A 22,648-nucleotide genomic window follows, 5' to 3' on the forward strand; every position below is an offset into this window, starting at 1 on the left:
TTAACTTTGGAACACTTTCCACCCACTGGTGCCAAGCACATCAGCAAATTGCGATGATTAACCCTAGTGCCATTGCTGACAATGCAGAGGTAGATTATTCACTGCAATGCAATGAAACCCACATGTGGGAAAGGTCTGTCTCTGGAGGCTGTTGATGTAGATCTTAGGGGGAGGTTAGAAGCAAATTAAAAGTTATAAAAGCAAAATAAGCTCTTTTGCTTCATGAGAATGATCCCTGCTGGACAGAATTCTTGTCTGAGAGTCATGGGCCCCTTTCTTGTTCTGTCCTTTCTCTCCTTTGTTCTTGTTCCTCCTGTCTCTTTGCAGTTAGATCACTTCTTCTTAATATTCACAGAAATCTTATGTCTCCTTTAAACATCCCAATATCAAATTATAAGGTTTTCACTCACTTGATTCTCCCAGAGCCTCAGTAACTGTCTCTGGTATATCACTCATAAGGGCTATTCTTTAGCTATAGGTAGTAGTCAGTTCTGTTTCTTAAGCATATTCTGAGTGTGAAGCAATATATAAGGCCTTGCTCTCTAAGAAGATTATGATCTAAGCAAGAAGATAAGTATGTAAGCAGCTAAGCGCTGTGTCTCCTCATTCAAAGCCTGAGATGTCTGGAGAAGTAAACTATGAGACAACTGAACTATCCAATACAGGGCTCCTGTGTTTCAGTTGATTATAGGACACGATTGCTGAATTTGGCTCCTCCTGCTAATTTTTACCCCAGAGCATTTTTCTTTATAAGTTGGACTTCTTAAAATAATAATAATTTCGGCTGGGCGTGGTGGCTCACGCCTGTAATCCCAGCAATTTGGGAAGCCCAGGCGGGCGGATCACCTGAGGTCAGGAGAGCATCCTGGCCAACATGGCAAAACCGTGTCTTTACTAAAAATACAAAAAGTAGCCAGGCATGGTGGTGCATGCCTGTAATCCCAGCTACTTGGGAGGCTGAGCCAGGAGAATCGCTTGAGCCCAGGAGGCAGAGGTTGCAGTGAGATCACACCACTTCACCCCAACCTGGGTAACAGAGTGAGACCCTGTCTCAAAAAAAAAAAAAAAATTAAAATAATAATAATTTCTTGTAATATGCTAAAATATTCAAAAGATACTTCTTTTTACTTTTAAAGCTGAAGCTTTAGGATTGTGAGATGAATCAAATGATTTTAAGTTGGGGGTTTGTCCCTCTCGTTTTCTTCTTTCTTACCTTTCCCTTTTTCTAGGAAGATACCATGGAGGTAGAAGAATTCCTGAAAGAAGCTGCAGTAATGAAGGAAATCAAGCATCCTAATCTGGTACAACTTTTAGGTGAGGAACCTTGCCGGAACCATAGATTTCCTCCAAAAATGCTTGCCGTTTAATAACCCCTTGTTATCTCCAAATGCTTTTTTTTTTTTTCTTTTTAAATATAGAGACAGGGTCTCGCTCTGTTGTCCAGGCTGCTGTTGAAGTGATACTCCCGCCTGGGCCTTTCAATATGTTGGGATTACAGGCATGAGCTACCATGCCTGGCCTTTTTTCCCCCCCTGCACCTTTCTTTTCAGTCACCATGGTGGAAGCTGCAGGTTTGAATCCACTTCAATAAATAGTTATTTTAATCAGTAGGTTCTGTGTTTAAAAATAGCCCAAGAAACAGTGGCCTGGATTGATTTTAGTATATAAAACTGCTCAGTTTGTACTAATTGCCCCAGATTCAAAGTTCAGAAGTGTTCAAAATGGTACTGAACCAAAAACTCATGAAATGTTTTTGCAAAATAAAGAGACATTAAACAAAGGACTGTTGAAAAGAAGCAAATTAAAAACTGTGACCACACCCATCAGTTTACCAATACAAGCAGGAAATGCTGTATTATGTTAGATTGGCTTTTCACTGTTCAGGTCACAAAGAACTCTTTTACTAAGCCCTTTTCCTTTTTTAAAATAGGGCCAGGTTTGTTTGTTTTTTGGGGAGGTGAGGGTGGGGGGTGTTTTTTGTTGTGGGTTTTTTTTGTTTTTGTTTTTCTTTTTTAAATACAGAGTTTTGCTCTGTCACCCTGGCTGGAGTGCAGTGGCATGATCCTGGCTCACTGCAACCTCTGCCTCCCAGGTTCAAGCTATTCTCATGCCTCAACGTGCATCACCACACCCAGCTAATTTTTGTAGTAGAGACAGAGTTTTGCTATGTTGGCCAGTCAAGTCTTGAACGGCTGGTCTCAGGCGATCTGCCTGCCTCAGCTTCCCAAAGTGCTAGGATTACAGGTGTGAGCCACTGCACCCGGCCTCTTGTTGGTTTTTTATAAGGAATCTGCCATATATCAGTGAAATCCTTGATTATAGAAATGATGAAAATCATTTTACAAAGCAGTATTGCAGGTGGGGCTCACATAGTCTTCAGCATGTGCACAATTGCTATTACTTTTGAATAAGTATTGTTAGCGGGCAGTTGAGGAGGAGAATCATGGGCCATGTATAAAACTCTAGACATGTTGGTTTTCTTGGCCCCTCATAGAATTAATACAAGTAACTCTGCTTTTGCTCAAACAGACAAATACTCAGAGGCATATGAATTCCCAGAGAACAATAGAGTGAAAGCAAAGACTCCCTTATAAACCAGCTTCTTAGTTTTTGCTAATTTCAGAGAACGTGGTGGTAAGAAGGGAAAAGATTACTGCCAAACTAGACTTGAAAAATTGTCAAATTATTCTTGGCCAAAGTGGTTTGGAGTGTTTGAATGTATGCTAATAAAAACAAGCATTATTCTTCAACTTTCAGGTGTGTGTACTTTGGAGCCACCATTTTACATTGTGACTGAATACATGCCATACGGGAATTTGCTGGATTACCTCCGAGAATGCAACCGAGAAGAGGTGACTGCAGTTGTGCTGCTCTACATGGCCACTCAGATTTCTTCTGCAATGGAGTACTTAGAGAAGAAGAATTTCATCCATAGGTGTGTAAAACTTACTCTGACTAACCACGAAGCCATCCTGCTTGACATGCAGATAAAAGGAAGAATGTGAGAACCTTCCCAGAAAATTTTGGATGATTCAAGAAAGTAATTTTGTATTTCACAGGCCCATTATAATGTCACTTCTAACTTGTAAACCTACTGTACTCTGATTAAAGTATTAATAAGGGGCCTTTGCTATTCTCAAACCTGAGAACTCTCTTTAAAAAAAAAAAAAATTACAATAGTGATGGGGTCTTGCTATGTTGACCAGGCTGGTCTCAAACTACTGGCCGCAAGTGATCTTCCCATCTTAGCCTTCCAAAGTGCTGGGATTATAGGTGTGAGCCACCATGCCTGGCCAGAGAGCTCTCTTTATTTTGCCCAGCACTGTATCCAAGATCCTTTTTCACCATCTAGTGGCATTTTTTTTTTCCTTCTTAAGACAGGCTGGCTCCATCGCCCAGGCTGGAATGCAGTGATGCGATCTTAGCTTACTGCACCCTCAGCCTCCTGGGCTCAAGCCATCCTCCCGCCTCAGCCTCCCGAGTAGCTGGGATTACAGGAATGTGCCACCATGCCCGGCTAAGTGTTTTTTTATGTTTTTTTTTTTTTTGTAGACTGGGTTTCGCCATGTTGCCCCGGCTGGTCCTGAACTCTTGAGCTCAGGAGATGCACCCACCTTGGCCTCCCAAAGTGCTAGGATTACAGGCATGAGCCACCACACCTGGCCTAGTGGCTGAATTTTTAAAATAGTTTTCTGCCTTAGTAAATAACTAGCCTTGTAGAAAAGCATCTATTGCTTACCTATCCCAGTGTACTTATAAATAGGGACCCATTTTATAAAGCCTGCTTTATTCTGCTTCTTGATGAGTGCTCTACAGTGACATATCATTGGTGGCTTTCTAAGGTGTTAGTGATTATCAGAAAATACTACCATATTTGTCAGCACTTACTTAACTCTGCCTGTAACACAAATAATCAAGAATAGAGTGTTCATGACCATTTTCCTCACCATCTGAATGGAATCACATTAGGGTTCTCTTTCCCACAGAGATCTTGCAGCTCGTAACTGCCTAGTGGGAGAAAACCATGTGGTAAAAGTGGCTGACTTTGGCTTAAGTAGATTGATGACTGGAGACACTTACACTGCTCATGCTGGAGCCAAATTTCCTATTAAATGGACAGCACCAGAGAGTCTTGCCTACAATACCTTCTCAATTAAATCTGACGTCTGGGGTAAGGTTGAAAGGGATTTTTTCTGTGTCATTTTATTTTTTTTTATAAATGCCTTGATTCTTTAGAGCTTCTCTTATGATGTTCAGTATCCTCTACCTTTACCTGCCATTCTTCTTCAGTTATTCAGCAAGCATTTGTTAAATACCTCCTATCTGCCAGGACTGTGTTAAGAACTTGCATAAACAGATGTATAGGCATGGTGTGGTAGCTCACGTTTGTAATTACAGCACTTTGGGCCGAGATGGGTGGATCACTTGAGGTCAAGAGTTCGAGACCAGCCTGGCCAACATGGTGAACTCCTGTCTCTACTAACTACAAAAATTAGCCAGGCATGGTGGCATGCGCCAGTAATCCCAGCTGTTCAGGAGGCTGAAGGCTGAGGCAGGGGAATTGCTTGAGCCTGGGGGACAGAGATTGCAGTGAGCCAAGATGGCACCACTGCACTCCAGCCTGGGCAATAGAGCGAGACTCTGTCTAAAAAAAAAAGTATAAAGAAGAGAGTTTAGGGCCAGGCACGGTGGCTCATGCCTGTAATCCCAGCACTTTGGGAGGCTGAGGCAGGTGGACCACCTGAGGTCAGGAGTTTGAGACCAGCCTGACCAACATGGTGAAACCCCATCTCTACTAAAAATACAAAAATTAGCCGGGTCGTGGTGGCACACCATGTAATCCCAGCTACCCGGGAGGCTGAGGCAGGAGAATCACTTGAACCCGGGAGCTGGAGGTTGTGGTGAGCCGAGATCACACCATTGTACTCCATCCACCCTGCGCAACAAGAACAAAACTCTGTCTCAAACAAAAAAAAAAAAAAAAAAAAAAGAAGAAAGTTTTAAAAAAGAAAGTCCCTGCCTTCAGAGAGCTCACAGTCTAGATCTCTTATTGCATTGGAGTGCTGGTGATCCTCTCTCTGTAAAGCATCCTATTTCTACGTTAGGTTTTTTGTTTTTATTTTTGAGACAGAGTCTTGCTCTGTTGTCCAGGCTGGAGTGCAGTGGCACAATCTCAGCTCACTGCAACCTCCATCTCCCGGGTTCAAGCGATTCTCCTGCCTCAGCCTCCAGAGTTGTTGGGACTACAGGCATGCATCACCATGCCCGGCTAATTTTTGTCATAGTAGTAGAGATGAGGTTTCATCATGTTGGCCAGGCTGGTCTCGAACTGCTGATCTCAAATGATCCACCTGCCTTGGCCTCCCAAAGTGTTGGGGTTACAGGCGTGAGCCACTGCGCATGGCCTCACATGAGGTTTTATCACTCATTTGCAGAGTACTGTGACACAGAGCTTTTTTTTTTTTTTTTTCAAGGGAAGTGTGATGAGGTTTCTCTAGAATTTGTCCTAACTGATCTGGTTTCTACTGCTCTGAGAAGTAATATGATTTGGTTGAAGCTTAGTAGACTGAACAATCTGGAAATTTGGGATTGTGGACCAATAGAAATAGTCATAGGATTCTAAGTCATTTTCTACTAGAAATCTCAAACTCAAATAACTGTGACAAAATCAAACAAATTTTTTTCTGCTCTGAATTTTGTCTGATTTTAAATGAATCTGTTTTTATTTTATTCCTCTTATATTAGCTGACTTTAAAACCGTTATACTTATTAGATACAGTGGTTCTCCTTTATCCTCAAGAGAATACATTCTAAGACCCCCCTTGGATGCTTGAAACCAAGGATAGTGTCGAGCCCTGGATATATAATCTTTTTTTGATCTGATAACCGAGAGGTCTTCTCAGTGACTAAGGGGTGGGTAGCATCTACGGTGTGGATATGTTGAGTTAAAGGATGATCTATGTGCGAGGCGGGAAGGAGAAGCATGGCTTGAGAGTTCATCATGCAACTCAGGGCAGCATGCAATTTAAAACTTTAGAATTGTTTATTTCTGGAATTTTCTATTTAATATTTTTGGACCTTGGTTGACTGTGAGTAGCTGAAACTGTGGGAAGTGAAACCATGGATAAGGGGTGACTACCGTATATCAAAAACTTTTCTAAGAATAGTTGGATTATGTCTCAGACTTCTTAAATGGTCATAGTTTATTTTCCCTCGTATAGTAAAGGAAATCTAAATAAAAATTGGGAAATTTAAATAAAACTGTCTTGATTATCTGCAGCATTCCTGTTGCAAATATTTTAGAAGGACAAGTCATGCTGTAAGAATTGATAAAAGAGTATATTATATATTAATGTTGTTGTAACAGTGTGTGAATGTTACCTAAAATATGAAAGAGAATCACCTAATTATGTAAAATAAATAATCGGAGAAGAAACACTAAGTGCTTTTTTAAATTCCTTATGCAGCTTTTGGGGTACTGTTGTGGGAAATTGCTACCTATGGAATGTCACCATATCCAGGTATTGACCTGTCTCAGGTCTATGACCTACTAGAAAAAGGATATCGAATGGAACAGCCTGAGGGTTGCCCCCCTAAGGTTTATGAACTTATGAGAGCATGTGAGTATTTTTGCATGTTTTAATTTTGAAGGCATAAGCTAGCAGTTCAGAATAGTTAACAAAATTAGAAACATTTCTCCTCTCAGTGTTGTTAGATTGAATCCAGCCTCATAACATTTAAAGAGTTTATCATTGATCAGCCAGTTGTCGTATCATATACTATTGAATCTTACTGGAATCCTAAGCATAGTTGTTATGGCCCAAATATTGACCCAGTTTCTCAGAGACATTTGCATATTTAATAAGATAAGAAATTGAGGTTAGAGATTAAGGTGGGGAGGGCTGTTTTCAACTAGATAAAAATGATTGCTAAAGAATGCATAAGAATAACCTCTGTGGTAGATAAAAGAAGCATCCAATTGCTTGCAGATGAAAAAGTAGGAAAGTGAATAGTGGATTAAATTGCAGGGTTTTGTTTGTTTGTTTGTTTTTGTTGTTTTTCAAACACTCTTGCTCTGTTGCCCAGGCTGGAGTGCAGTGACGCGATTTCGGCTCACTGAAACCTCTACCTCCTGGGTTCAAGTGATTTTCGTGCCTCAGCCCCTGAGTAGCTGGAACCACAGGCACGCACACCATGCCCAGCTAATTTTTTTTTTTTTTTTTGAGACGGACTCTCACTATGTTGCCCATGCTGGAGTGCAGTGGCATAATCTTTGCAACCTCCGTCCCCCAAGTTCAAGCGATTCTCCTGCCTCAGCCTCCCAAGTAGCTGGGATTACAGGCACCCGCCACCATGCCTGGCTAATTTTTGTATTTTTGGTAGAGATGGGGTTTTGCCATGTTGGTCAGGCTGGTCTCGAACTCCTAACCTCAAGTGATGCGCCCACCTTAGCCTCCCAAAGTGCTGGGATTACAGGTGTGAGCCACCACGCCTGGCCTAATTTTTGTATTTTTAGTAGAGACAAGGTTTCACCATGTTGGCCAGGCTGGTCTCGAACTCCTGGTCTCAAGTGATCTGCCCACCTCAGTCTCCCAAAATGCTGGGAATAAAGATGTGGGCCACCGGGCCTGGTCCCAATTGCAGTTGTGTTTGAACATAAGTCTGTGTTGTTTCCTCATTGAACATTGACGTTCTCTGTTGCACTTTGCCAAAAATGAACTCTGAGATCCTCCTTTTTGATATCCTTTTATATTTCTGAATATATACAGTTGATTATTTATATGGTTAGGCTGAGTTTGAAGACAGGTTTTACTTCTTTTATTTTCAAGTGGAAGAAAGCTTGCCATTTTCTAAACCATCTCCCTGTTTCTCCTCATCCTTTTATTAGAGGGAATAGGAGCTGAGGCTAAATTGAAGCACCAGCCTTAGAAAGTGGGTTCATGGCCAGGTGCGGTGGCTCACACCTGTAATTCTAGCAGTTTGGGAGGCCAAAGTGAGCAGATTGCTTGAGCTCAGGAGTTCAAAAGCAACCTGAGCAATGTGGCAAAATCCCATCTACATAAAAAATACAGTAGCTTGAGATCGCTGTGTGTGCTCACTTTGGCTGGGCGCAGTGGCTTACACCTGTAATCCCAGCACTTTGGGAGGCTGAGGCGGGTGGATCACCTGAGGTCAGGAGTTCAAGACCAGCATGGCCAACATGGCGAAACCCCTGTCTCTACTAAAAATACAAAAAGTAGCCAGACGTGGTGGCATGTGCCTGTAGCCCCAGCAAATCGGGAGGCTGAGGCTGGAGAATCACTTGAACCCAGGAGGCGGAGGTTGCAGTGAACCAAGATCGTGCCACTGCACTCCAGCCTGGGTGACAGAGTGAGACTCCGTCTCAAAAAAAAAAAAAAAAAAAAAAGCCGGGCGTGGTGTTGCACACCCATAGTTCCAGCTACTTGGAGAGCTGAGGCAGGAGGATTGTTTGAACCCAGGAGGTCAAGGCTGCATCAAGTCAAGATCATGGCACTGCACTCCAGCCTGGGTAACAAAACTGTCTCAAACAAAAAAGGAATTTAGAGAGTGGGTTCATTATACGTCTGAGTCTAGAGCTGAGAAGTGGCTATGTTGCTATCATTGTGAACATGCTGTAACTGTACTTTAGTAAGTGTATGTCATGATGCGTAGAACCCATTATTAGATATACCACTGGATATTGAATTTCTGCAGAGTTTTTAATATTTTCTTCTTCTGTTACATAGGCTGGAAGTGGAGCCCTGCCGATAGGCCCTCTTTTGCTGAAACACACCAAGCTTTTGAAACCATGTTCCATGACTCCAGCATTTCTGAAGGTGAGAATCTGTTGGATTTACTGTTGGTGACTAATTCTGGGTAGCGGTGGTGGTGGGGATAATGGTAATTACATTTCAAAAATGATCAACTTTTGTAGTTTGGGACTCTGTTTCATGATATTGAATTAAATTTTGACCTTTACTATTGCTGTGTTGCTTTTTTTGCTATTTTCAGTGCATCTTTGTGTCTCATAAAATTGGAATTATGTTTTTAACTTTTAACTACAAGGACATTGCATCAGAGTATAGTTTATAATAGTGAGAAATTATGAACAACTTAAATATCTGGTGGCCTGTAAATTATTACAACCATATAGCCGAATATTTAAAATGATATTCATATATATATACTTTTTTTTTTTTTTTTGAGACAGAGTCTCACTCTGTCACCCAGGCTGGAGTGCAGTGGTGCGATGTCAGCTCACTGCAACCTCCACCTCCCAAGTTCAAGCGATTCTTGTGCCTCAGCCTCCTGAGTGGCTGGGATTGCAGGCAGCTGCTACCACACCTGGCTAATTTTTGTTATTTTTAGTAGAGATGGGATTTCGCCATGTTGGCCAGGCTGGTCTCGAACTCCTAACCTTAAGTGATCCACCCACCTTGGCCTCCCAAAGTGCTGGGATTACATGTGTGAGCCACAGCGCCCAGCCTTCTTGGATATATTGACATGGAAAGGAGTTAAAGGTTAACTTTAACTTAGTAAACGAGGATATCCAGATGTCCAATAACCATATTTAACATTATTCATCATAGAGAAATACAAAATAAAACCACAATGAGATACCAATCCACAGCCTACCAGAAAGGCTAAAATTAAAATCAGGCTGGCCAGGCATGGTGGCTCACGCCTGTAATCCCAGCACTTTGGGAGGCCTAGGTAGGTGGATCACTTGAGGTCAGCAGTTGGAGACTAGCGTGGCCAACATGGTGAAACCCCATCTCTACTAAAAATACAAAAACTAGCCAGGCGTGATGGTGGGCGCCTGTAATCCCAGCTACTCGGGAGGCTGAGGCAGGAGAATCACTTCAACCCGGGAGACAGAGGTTGCAGTGAGCTGAGATCACACCTCTGCACTTTAGCCTGGGCGACAGAGCAAGACTCCCTGTCAAAAAAAAAAAAAAAAAAAGACTGGGCACTGTGGCTCACACCTGTAATCCCAGCACTTCGGGAGGCTGAGGCGGGCGGATCACAAGTTCCGGAGTTTGAGACCAGCCTGGCCAACATGGTGAAACCCCATCTCTCCTAAAAATACAAAGAATAGCTGGGTATGGTGGTGGGCTCCTGTAATCCCAGCTATTTGGGAGGCTGAGACGGGAGAATCGTTTGAACATGGGAGGCAGAGGTTGCAGTGTGTGGAGATCACGCCATTGCACTCCAGCCTGGGCAACAGGGTGAGACTCCATCTGCAAGAAAAAAAAAAACACAAAAAAATAATAACATCAAATTTTAGCAAGCATGCAGAGTAACCACAGCTTTCATGCAAAATAGTATCGCCATTTGGGGACAGGTTGGCAGGGCCTAATAAACCTGAATGCACATATACCCTGTGATCCACCAGTTCTCCTACATTGTGCCAATCAGATATGCATAACATTGTGAACCAAAAGACATAGCAGGATGATGCTAGCAACGTATTCATAGTAACTCCAAACTGGAAACAACCTAAACATCCATCAGGAGGAGAACAGGTGGATTATGGTATATTCACAAGTTGGCATGTTACACAGCAATGAGAACCCCTGCCACATGCAGCAGCGTGGACAAACCTACAGACATGATACTGGTCGAAAGAAGCCAGACAAAAGAGTACATACTTTATGATTCCGTGTATGTATTTTAGTACTCTGTTTGCCAGTTCTTTCTCAGTTGTGTGCCTTTTCTGAAAAGAACTCCCTTTTTCTGCTATGAAATTGTTCTTTGTATCGGTCCCCTTGTCTTCCTTACAGAGGTAGCTGAGGAGCTTGGGAGAGCCGCCTCCTCATCATCTGTTGTTCCGTACCTGCCCCGGCTACCTATACTTCCTTCCAAGACTCGGACACTGAAGAAACAGGTAGAGAACAAGGAGAATATTGAAGGGGCACAAGATGCCACAGAAAATTCTGCTTCCAGTTTAGCACCAGGTATGGGTTCTTTAGCAGGTAGAATCAAAATAGAAACTGCCTTGTTTAAAGAAGCATGGGGTATGAGGCTTTTATGTCCACTTTCATGCCCGTCCTCCCTGAGGAAAACGTGGCATCTCTTTTACCCACCCATGAAGCCCTTGGCTATCCATCCAACATACAACTCTGGCTCCAGTTTCATCTCCTTACCTCTGAGTTCCCAAGTAGGTATCATCTTTACAGTTCTGTCAAAAACTTCGCTGAACCTGATAGAGGAGAAGAGGTTGCACAGTGGTTTTTAAAGAAAGGATGAGTGTTGAGGTAATAACCAGCAGGTTATCTCCTCCCCCATTTTTTTTTTTTTTTTTTTTTTTTTTTTTTTTTTGAGATGGAGTCTCACTGTGTCGCCCAGGCTGGAGTACAGTGGTGCGATCTCGGCTCACTGCCAGCTCCACCTCCCGGGTTCACGCCATTCTCCTGCCTCAGCTTCCTGAGTAGCTGGGACTACAGGCGCCCGCCACCATGCCCAGCTAATTTTTTGTATTTTTAGTAGTGATGGGGTTTCGTCATGTTAGCCAGGATGGTCTTGATCTCCTGACCTCCTGATTTTCCCGCCTCGGCCTCCCAAAGTGCTGGGATTACAGGCATGAGCCACCGTGCCCGGCCCCCTATCTTCCCCCATTTTTAACTCACATCACATTTGGAACACCAGTCACTGTGAAATGGTAATGTATTTATTATTTGCCTCTGAGTCCTGCCGACACCTGACATTTGATAAATGCTGACAAAACTCATAATGCAGCCTTGATAACTCACATTAATAGATTCACTTCTTGTCTTTTAATTTACTGATCGGCCATTTCTCATCAGGGTTCATCAGAGGTGCACAGGCCTCCAGTGGATCCCCAGCACTGCCTCGAAAGCAAAGAGACAAGTCACCCAGCAGCCTCTTGGAAGATGCCAAAGAGACATGCTTCACCAGGGATAGGAAGGGGGGCTTCTTCAGCTCCTTCATGAAAAAGAGAAATGCTCCTACACCCCCCAAACGCAGCAGCTCCTTCCGAGAAATGGAGAATCAGCCCCATAAGAAATACGAACTCACGGGTAACTTCTCATCTGTTGCTTCTCTACAGCATGCTGATGGGTTCTCTTTCACTCCTGCCCAGCAAGAGGCGAATCTGGTGCCACCCAAGTGCTATGGGGGGAGCTTTGCACAGAGGAACCTCTGTAATGATGACAGTGGTGGGGGTGGGGGCAGTGGCACTGCTGGGGGTGGGTGGTCTGGCATCACAGGCTTCTTTACACCACGCTTAATCAAAAAGACACTGGGCTTACGAGCAGGTAAACCCACAGCCAGTGATGACACTTCCAAGCCTTTTCCAAGGTCAAACTCTACATCTTCCATGTCCTCAGGGCTTCCAGAGCAGGATAGGATGGCAATGACCCTTCCCAGGAACTGCCAGAGGTCCAAACTGCAGCTGGAAAGGACAGTGTCCACCTCTTCTCAGCCAGAAGAGAACGTGGACAGGGCCAATGACATGCTTCCAAAAAAATCAGAGGAAAGTGCTGCTCCAAGCAGGGACAGACCAAAAGCCAAGTTATTGCCCAGAGGAGCCACAGCTCTTCCTCTCAGAACACCCTCTGGGGATCTAGCCATTACAGAGAAGGACTCTCCAGGGGTGGGAGTGGCTGGAGTGGCAGCTGCCCCCAAGGGCAAAGAGAAGAATGGTGGGGCACGACTTGGGATGGCTGGAGTTCCAGAGGATGGAGAGCAGCCGGGCTGGCCTTCTCCAGCCAAGGCTGCCCCCATCCTCCCAACCACTCACAACCACAAAGTGCCAGTCCTTATCTCACCCACTCTGAAACACACTCCAGCTGACGTGCAGCTCATTGGCACAGACTCTCAGGGGAATAAATTCAAGCTCTTATCCGAGCATCAGGTCACATCCTCTGGAGACAAGGACCGACCCCGACGGGTAAAACCAAAGTGTGCCCCACCCCCACCACCAGTGATGAGACTACTGCAGCATCCGTCCATCTGCACAGACCCTACAGAAGAGCCGACTGCCCTAACTGCAGGACAGTCCACGTCAGAAACACAGGAAGGAGGAAAGAAGGCAGCTCCGGGCACAGTGCCCATCAGTGGGAAAGCTGGGAGGCCAGTGATGCCTCCACCTCAAGTGCCTCTGCCCACATGTTCCATCTCGCCAGCCAAAATGGCCAACGGCACAGCAGGTACTAAAGTGGCTCTGAGAAAAACCAAACAAGCCGCTGAGAAAATCTCAGCAGACAAAATCAGCAAAGAGGCCCTGCTGGAATGTGCTGACCTACTGTCCAGTGCAATCACGGAACCTGTGCCCAACAGCCAGCTGGTAGACACTGGACACCAGCTGCTTGACTACTGCTCAGGCTATGTGGACTGCATCCCTCAAACTCGCAACAAATTTGCCTTCCGAGAGGCTGTGAGCAAACTGGAACTCAGCCTGCAGGAGCTACAGGTTTCTTCAGCAGCTGCTGGTGTGCCCGGGACAAACCCTGTCCTTAATAACTTACTGTCATGTGTACAGGAAATCAGTGATGTGGTGCAGAGGTAGCCACTGTTAGCCTGGTGGGAAAATGCACACATTTCTGAGGGGAGAGGGAAAGGGACTTGTTTTCCTGTGTTCTTGTTTTCAGAAAATGAAAGACTCATACTTGAGTGTGTTTATGTGAAGTACCTCAGATCCCTGAGTTCTCAACGTTTACAGTTTCATCTCAAAAATAAAAAGCAAACCACATAAGTATAGGAGAGGTAAATTAAGTGGGGGCAAGGCAGTAGTGGACAGGGTTGGAAACTGCACTGGAAAATAGGGAACATGTGTATGTCATAAGGAGGGCAATGCAGCCCATCCCTACCTGGAATGCTGGGAGGTGCTAGGCAGGGCTGCTCTCAGCAAGACCGCAGCAGCTGCACCCAGATCTGGGGCTCTGGTAGGTACTAATGGTGATTATGCTCCAATTTACCTAATGAATTTGGTGAGACAGAAGAAAAGAAAGCTGGAAATGTACCAAGAGAAATTTTTGTTCAGGGCTGTTGGAAGCAGCTGTTAGCCTTGCTTCCACAAGGCCATTGCTGCTGTAATAAGAACTGCAAATCAGAGTGCTACAACATAAAACTGGGAAATATGGCCCTATCTGAATGCCTCTGTCCTGTTTTCCGCTGGTGTATCAGTGCAGGAAGTAAAGAATGCTGGAAAGTTGAATCGGAGAGATTGAAAACCTTCTCCAAAATCTTACACAGATGAGCAGAAGTCACTTCTCCCAGTCTGGTATATTATTTCATAATGGACCAGGATCAGCTTCCTGCCTGTTGGTGGCTATCTGTAAACCATAAGTACAGGGGTCTCCCTAGTGGTTCTTCTCTGTCTTTTGCTGGGCAGGCTGTCTTCCTTTATTCCTGGTAGCATTCAGAGCATTAACCAGTGTTGATTTTGAAAATAGTAGTCCCTACAGGTTCTCACAAAGGAATGAATCCTGTTCTGATACAGTTCCCCTGCATACTGACATACTGGCCAAAGACTTGAGCAGCTGTGTATTTTTCTTTATCAACTAAAATACCAGGGAGATGGTCTTTTCTTGAAACCCAGTTTCCTGTGTGTGACTGAGAGGAAAAGCTGGCTTGGTCCTAATGGCTGTTTCTCTGTACCTTTCCCCTCCCTTATCACCTTAAGCCCAATCTAGGTAGAGAATAGGGAGAGGCATTCTCCTCTCTATGAATTTGAAGTGAATCACCCCCACATTATTCTCACATGCTTTTTTCTCTCACATATTCCTCCCTACCCCCCCCCACCCAATCATTGTGCTTATTTGTACAGATCTTATTGGGAATATTCTTTATTTATTTTGTCATTTCACTTCTATTTTAAGAATGCATAATTGAAGGAGTAGTCATTTTCAGGGAGCACTAGGTAGACCCTGGGAACCTAATGACTTAATCCTTAAATATGTTTTGCCCTTGAAAAATAGGCCTTTTCCTTCCCTACTTAGTTATAATTGTGGAAATTAGGATGGCATGGAAGTGAATCTAATGAGTTAGGTATTGTTAATGTTCTTGATATCGGGTCTAATTCCAGTTACTGCTTCATTCTCTTTTTAAAGCTTTATGAATACTTCCCCCATCCTCCCCAAGGAGAGCTCAATACACATGTATTTTTATTTTATTCTCTCAAAGGAATATTAGCTTAGGAAGATAGGAATTCAACATTGAGCAGTGAGTTTTCTTCCTGGCTCTGTCATTGATACACTGTCAAACCACAGCCTCATCTCTTAATCTATTCAATTAAGGTAATAGTACATGTTCTCAAGGGTGTTGCAAGTAAGTATGCAGCTATCCCTTGGAGAGCCTCTCTGGAAAGCTCTTTTAGTGCAGTGTTGTTATGCTGAATGGTTTTCCATTATCTTATTTGCTGAGTAGAAAATATTAATGAAATTAAGAATTGTTGAGATTATATGAATTGGGCTAGAATACTAAGGGGGAAACTATGTTTTGAATAGAGTTTGGCATTTTTGACCAAGAACAAAATTGAGTTTTCATTGGAAAGAAAGGAAACCTTGATTCTTAACCATTGCTGCTCCAAAGGAGGCCCAGGTTAAGAGGATCAGAGGAGACACGCGGTGCTGGGCATTCCTGGCAGGTGTTGGGTGATCCCCACAGTATGTCACCTGCAGTTGCAGCACAGGCAGCTAGTGATCGGGTTCATCTCCTCCTAGTAGATGGAAGAGAACTCAGATGTAAAAACCAGCAGTCCTTCTCCCACCTTCTTTCCTGCCATTCTCGCTCATCATACATGTCCATAAACTTGAAGAACTCGTTTTAGCAGTTAGCCTTTTAAGGTCGAGGATGGGAAAGCTAAAACTTTAGAATATTATTATGCTGCTTTTTAGGTTTATCCCTGTTGTGGGATGCAAGTTAAGGGATTGTAATTGTTTTTCAGGGTTTTTTTGTTTTTTAAGCAAGGGCTCTATTTTCCCTTGAGAGTTCTGGAACTAAGCCTTGGAGAAACACTACTGAGTGTATTTAGGATTTAGGCTCCCTAGTTTTCTTGCCCAACAACAATCTGAAGGGTAGGGAGTGGGGGCTGTGTCTTACTCAGGGGCAGCACCTAGCTGTCTTGCCTACAGTGGGTGCACAATATATAAATGGAATTGATTTTTGTCAACACTGTCAAGAGTGGCATTGACTATTGGAGCACACCCCGTCCACATGATGCTTGAATTATGTAACTTCAGGGGTTGAGGGCTCAAGGTTCAGGTTAAAGAGGCACTGTCAACTTACTAAACAAGCATAATTTAGGTTTTTCCTTTTTCTACTTGAAAAGGACCAGCTTAAACACAGACCCTTATGTAAATTAAAAGGTTTGAATCCAAAGCAGAGAAAACTGCCTCTAGAAAAGTGAAGTTTAATTTTAACTATTCTAAAAGCAGTGAGCAAAGGCCCTCGCCCAAGGCGTTGACAGTTTTCTAAAGTGGTTATGCTGTATATCTGGATACATGCCTTTGGGCTGCCACTGCTTGATTCCTTTCATGTACAGATAATATTACTTCAGTTTAGATTTCCCACTTTAAAATGCAGTGATTTGTGTTGAATACATCTTGATTGTGCTTTACCTAAAGTATTTTCTTAAAAGGCTTTGTGTAAAATTTAAATGTATATATTTTCCTGTAGATTTCCATCATGATTTTCAGAGATTAGCCTTAAAAAATTTGGCCCTAAGAAATTCATTCAGTGTTTTTCTAGATGACCTCTGTACATAGAGGTCATTATAGTGGAGACCCTTTACCAGCAGCATTTTAGGATTTAAATTAGATAGAAAGTTTCTTAGGATTCAACTGAAAGTTGGCTAGTAAAATATTTCCCAGGTAATAAAGCATGCTGACTTTGCTAAGGCACTGCCCATTTTTATTTAACTAAAGTCATGGAGATTTTGAGTTTAAAGGATGCAGTATAGATAGTGGTTTAGTGTTTGGGCTCTAATGCCGGTCTAAAAGGCAAGTCATTTAACCTTGGGAGCCTCAGTTTCCTCACTGTAAAACAGGGATAATAATAGTAACTACCTCAGGGTTGTAAGGATTAAATGAGATGATATTTGTAAGATACTTAGCTCAAGTGCCTGGCACACAATGAGCACACTCTATAAATGTTCTACTACTACTATTATTAACACCTAGTCTAAGGATGCACAGCAGAATCCCCTAGGGTTAAAAAACAAAACAAAACAAACAAGAAAACTGATGGAATAGCCCCACTCCAGATCAGAATTCCCAGTGGGCTGGGGTCTCGGCCATGTATTCTCCAGTAATCTCGCCAGGTGTTTGAAACACCCAGTGCTGTCTGAAAACTATCAGTACCCCAACCCTTTTCTTTATAGATTAAGAAACTAGCAGAAGATGGTTAAGTTACTTGCCTATTGTCTCAGAATGGTTAATTAGTGGCAGAGCCAAGGCTAGAATTCAAGTCTCTTGACTTTACGGTTGTGGGGTCTTTCCACCATACCTGCTGCCATGTGAGACACTGCAAAAAAGTGGCTCAGACCGACAATCAGCCTGTGTGGTGCTGCACACTGTCTAAAGCACATGCTCCTAATACTCTGACCTTAAGGGGCTTGAATGTGGAGTAATGGGAGCACGAGCCAAGTAAGCACTCAGTAGAATTCAGTCATTTAAAAAATTCCATGGGGTCATTCTTTTGGACAGACCTCAGCAACACAGCAATGTGCACTTTGTAGTAAAGAAATACCAACTTGAGTTTTTTAAAAAACCTAGTTAGTCCTACATTCCCTTTCCTTTAAAAAAAACTTTATTGTTCACATTATTTTAATGACTATGAGATAATGTATATGAGAGCACTTTGAGAAAATATCAACTGTAATATAACTATAAGGTTGTAGTATTGTCTGTTTAAAAGATAAGACAGTTGATTCAATGTGGATGGACCCTGTGGGGGACCTGAAAATGCAGATATATAAGAATCACCTGTGTCATTTATCACATTTAGAAATATGAAACTGCTTAACGAGTATGAGCAGGTATAGCAAGTGTTTGCTAAAGTTGTACTTCAGAGCTGAATTACTTCAGGAAACTAGGGACCAACTTTTTGGTTTAATTCCGATCTTTAAAAAGTAAGAGTGTGTACTCACTCCAGAACACAGAAGCTCTTCCAGGGACCTTGACTCAAGAAGGATGAGGCCTTCTTACTCTTCTCCATTTGTCCACTATATGCTTGGCCATTTATCCTAAATGTGGTGGGAGCAGACTTGTTATCTGTTGATGTTGACAGTGTCTTTTTTAACCTATGTCCTGCATAGTTTAGTTAGGTTTACAGGGGGAGGCGGATGGCCATAAAACCAGTGCACTTTGGGAATTACTTTTCTAGGATTTCCTACCAGTTATAAATGACATTGACATTTGTCATCTATCTTTTTTTTCTTTTTCTAAAAAGAATAGCTGAATTTAATTCACCTATTATAAAATACTCAAAAGTAAATTGCATTGGTGGCCACTTTTGAGTTATAGCTACATTTCATTATGACCCCTTCTGCTCCCTTCCAAATTTTGCTGATGTCATTCTTGTTATCAGGCTGTGCGCCTACCAGGAGTTCATATTGGGTTGACGGGGTTATCTGTATTTTTGTTCTTGATTTTTGAGTTTCATCATCTTGCATTAAATTGTTCCACCTGGATTTGGGGTTTATCTCTGTGCCCTAAGGATCTGCTATGACCAATCCTCTTTTTGTAGGTGGGTCTGTGGCTTAAGTATTGATAGGCTTCAGGGGTTTGTATCTCTGTCTTAGCTTGTATCAAGCCAGTAGTAGCTCACTTCCTTTGTAAATTCCTGCTTCAGTCTGGGATCCGTAGGAGTATGTGAGAACTTCTGAAACGTCTCCAACTCTTAACAGTCAAGATATCTATATCATTTGGATAGAGTTCTGGTTTTCCAACTACTAGACTTAAATTCTAATGCAAAGCTTGCTTTTTTTTTTTCTTTTTTCCAGCAAGCCAGTAGTATTAGTTATTGTTACTTGCTCTGTTCAGCACAACTGTCGTTCATTTGAACTTCACTGTCATTCCCTATGCTCCTCTCTTACTGAGAAGCATGGGTGGGATTCAGGGCTGTGGGACAAGCTGCAGCCTACTCTGGAGCACTCATCCCGGTGACTCAGTCCAGCCTGTCTTTTGGGAAGTTTATTGCAGTGTCCAGAAGGATGAATTTCTGCTTTTCATGCCACCTCTCTGAGGTATGTATTCTATCTTGAGTATGTACAAGATGATACCTTTTGGCTGGGCACGGTGGCTCATGCCTGTAATCCCAGCACTTTGGGAGACCAAGATGGGTGGATCACTTGAGGTCAGGAGTTTGAGACCAGCCTGGCCAACATGGTGAAACCCCGTCTCTACTAAAAATACAAAAATTAGCCGGGCGTAGTACATGCCTGTAATCCCAGCTACTCCCGAGGCTGAGGCAGAATTGCTTGAACCCAGGAGGCGGAGGTTGCAGTGAGCTGAGATTGTGCCGCTGCACTCCAGCCTAAGTGACAGAGTGAGACACGTTAAGAAAAAAAAAAAAAAGATGATACCTTCATTTCTGACTCAATATCCTAGATCCAAAGGATGGAAAATTAGGGAAGGCTTCACCCTGTGGGATCAAGATAAGAAGATCCCATACTTGTCCCCAGGTAAGGAGTCCTGTGGCAGGTCATGATTCAAAGCCGACTTGGAATGGCAGAAACTGCTGAGAGGCCACCCTTGGAGATTTGTGCTTTCAAAAATGGGTTTCATGAGTCTCACAGAGGAAAAGACTTGTCAGCTGGGTTGATTTTGCATGATTATTGAACTAGAACTGGTAGACACGAGCTTCTCAGGTGGCAGTGGCCAGATCCTGCATCTGTGAGAATCCCCCACGTGAAGTGGTTCCCTGAGAGTGTTCACTTGGCAGTTGCTGCATTTCTCAAGCCCACCTGGCGAGGTCTCGCCAGACCCTTCCCTCCAAGTGCACTTACTTCTTCATCCCCATGTACATCTCTTAACTTTGAAATTGTTTACCTCCCCTAGAAAAATCTTACCTTTTAACCTGAGCAGAGTAGCAAAGCCCTGTTCACTCTGGCATGTTGAAGGGGAAAGGCCAGGCACAGCACTGTCCTCAGACCACACCATATCTGGAGCAGAATTGTGATACATGTCATCTATGTCTGTTCTGGAAGATTCTTTGCTCATCATTGTACTCGCATTAGCAAATTTTCAGGGTCCTACCTGTCACTCCAGGCTACTGAGCTGAACTCTCAGAAGCTGAGGTCTCCGAGCATGCTAAGTAACCTTTTAAGACACGCTGGAGGCAAACTGTCGAATGCTAGCAGGCTTTATGAAAGGAAATACAAGGAGTTTGTGTAGTCGGAACTTGCTTAGATTTGCTTCGGAATCTCAGATTGGGAGTTTTAAATCATGTAATTAGGCACCATAAACTTTAGTTGGAGAATGAGGCTCAAATTTTCACATATATATATATATACTTAATTTTCAGCAATTATAACACAATAAAAAGAATATGCAAATTGTTGTTTCAGAAGGTTTTGCAGGACTGGGAATGCTTTAGGGTCATCAACAGTAAACCTCAGATACTGTTCTGCACAATTCAGAAGTGCCATACCAGGTATTGTGAGTGGCAAGAAGGCCAGGAGACAGAGATGTTTCTGGCAGATGAGGGCCAGAGAAACCAGCTCTCCTCCATTTTGACAGCAATTTTTCACTGTGGCCACTTGGACTCCATTATGTTTTGAGAGGAATTTCTTGAGATCTTGAGAAATCACCATGATTAGGCCAATTGTCAATTAGTATTCAGAAACTAGAAAGAACAATGAGACACTTGTTGATGGTTCTTTAGGGCATACGTTTGAAAACCCTCTCATCTCAGATCTGTATAACTGGTGTGTGTGCGTTTGTGTCCATAAGTGCACGTGCACTGCTGTCGTGCCCATGAAGAAAGGGGGAGTAAGTAAAAGAGGAATCACTCAGATCTTTCCTTGGATGAACAGCAGTAGCGTGGTTGGTGTGTTGACTGTGAACAGGCTGACTTAGCTGTTGACGTATACTCAGAACCCCCATCTCCTCCCAGACCCTGCAGTTTTTCTTCTCTTCAGTCTGATTCTCTAATGACTGTCACTGGACAAACCCCAGTTTTATGCTCGCTTAGGAAAAATAAGTTTAAACATTTCATGGTGGTTGACAGAACTTTGTCCCAAAACATGCGGATTCAGATTCTTTAAAACTCGTTGAACGTTTATACCAAAGGTCCCGCCCTGCAGGTGTGTATGTGGTGCACAGAGGGTGAGGTTTGGAGCATCGGGCACTGTATGCATTGCTAAGGGGACATAGTGAGACAATGTGGGATTTAACTAAAAACACATCAATCGTGGGTCACATTACCAGTGTTGTCAGGTATTTGTTCTTAATTGTTATTGTAATATATTTTCAGTTGTTTTTCTAATTTAATTCTCTCCGTCTGTTGTCTGACTGTGAACTGCTAACAGTGTTAAACTTGATGTAAATAAATGAGGCCCTTGAAAGGGACTGCTCTCTCTGTCTTCTCACAAGGTTTGCCAAGTTGTGTTTTGTTTTAAATAAAGGTTGCAATATTTTATTGGCAAAGTAGGCTGGAGATTGGAGTGTTTCTGTCATGATTTTTGTTGACAGGGAATCTAAGCAGCATTTCTTTCTCTGTACGTAATACAGATGTCTATAAGGTAAAGAAGCTGAAGCTGATTTTACCAAGCATCCCTCTGGCACATTCTTTTTTTTTTTTTTTTTTTGAGACGGAGTCTCGCTCTGTCGCCCAGGCTGGAGTGCAGTGGCGCAATCTCGGCTCACTGCAAGCTCCGCCTCCCGGGTTCACGCCATTTTCCTGCCTCAGCCTCTCCGAGTAGCTGGGACTACAGGCGCCCGCCACCACGCCTGGCTAATTTTTTTTTTTTGTATTTTTAGTAGAGACAGGGTTTCACCGTGGTCTCGATCTCCTGACCTCGTGATCCGCCCACCTCGGCCTCCTAAAGTGCTGGGATTACAAGCGTGAGCCACTGCGCCCGGCCTTTTTTTTTTTTTTTTTTTTGAGACTGAGTCTTGCTCTGTCGCCCAGGCTGGAGTGCAGTGGCGCCTTCTCGGCTCACTGCAATCTCTGCCTCCTGGGTTCACACCATTCTCCTGCCTCAGCCTCCCTAACAGCTGGGACTACAGGCACCCGCCACCACCCCTGGCTAAGTGTTTGTATTTTTAGTAGAGATGGGGTTTCACCATGTTAACCAGGATGGTCTCGATCTCCTGACCTCGTGATCCACCCGCCTCCGCCTCCCAAAGTGCTGGGATTACAGGTGTGAGCCACCGTACCCAGCCTGGCACATTCTTTAGAATGTCCTCTGTGGGGGTGAATACTCATCCTTTGATGGATTACATTTTTGGAAGTGAACAAAAGGCATCATCTGGAGTCCAGGCTGCTGGGCATAAGGTGGGTAATGTGTTTGTGTGTCTTCAACATGAAGCGACTGTCAAGTGAAATTTAATTCTCTCAAAATCCATTCTGAGGACAACTCCAAGTAAGTTCTAAGTGTTCTGAGTCAATGTAGCATTTATGGAGTAGGTGTAGAACCTCACAGGATAACATTCTATTCTTGTTTGACGTGGTCTTCAAG

The 22,648-nt window shown here is 43.3% G+C and overlaps 1 protein-coding gene across 2 annotated transcripts in view; it reads left to right on the top strand.

Moving 5' to 3' along the window:
• ABL2 (ABL proto-oncogene 2, non-receptor tyrosine kinase) overlaps positions 1-21,614 on the top strand; it is a 125,737-nt gene extending 104,123 nt beyond the window's left edge. For both annotated transcript variants that reach the window (XM_012511595.2, XM_012511593.2), the window contains 7 exons: positions 1,230-1,314; positions 2,758-2,935; positions 3,987-4,171; positions 6,468-6,620; positions 8,748-8,837; positions 10,785-10,958; positions 11,808-21,614. In XM_012511595.2, coding sequence (XP_012367049.1) covers positions 1,230-1,314; positions 2,758-2,935; positions 3,987-4,171; positions 6,468-6,620; positions 8,748-8,837; positions 10,785-10,958; positions 11,808-13,531 — 2,589 coding nt within the window. In that variant the 3' untranslated portion in view covers positions 13,532-21,614. The remainder of the gene's footprint in view (positions 1-1,229; positions 1,315-2,757; positions 2,936-3,986; positions 4,172-6,467; positions 6,621-8,747; positions 8,838-10,784; positions 10,959-11,807) is intronic.
• The last annotated feature ends 1,034 nt before the right edge of the window (positions 21,615-22,648 follow it).

This window comes from Nomascus leucogenys, chromosome 12 (assembly GCF_006542625.1).
Source record: "Nomascus leucogenys isolate Asia chromosome 12, Asia_NLE_v1, whole genome shotgun sequence".
Taxonomy (NCBI): Eukaryota; Metazoa; Chordata; class Mammalia; order Primates; family Hylobatidae; genus Nomascus; species Nomascus leucogenys.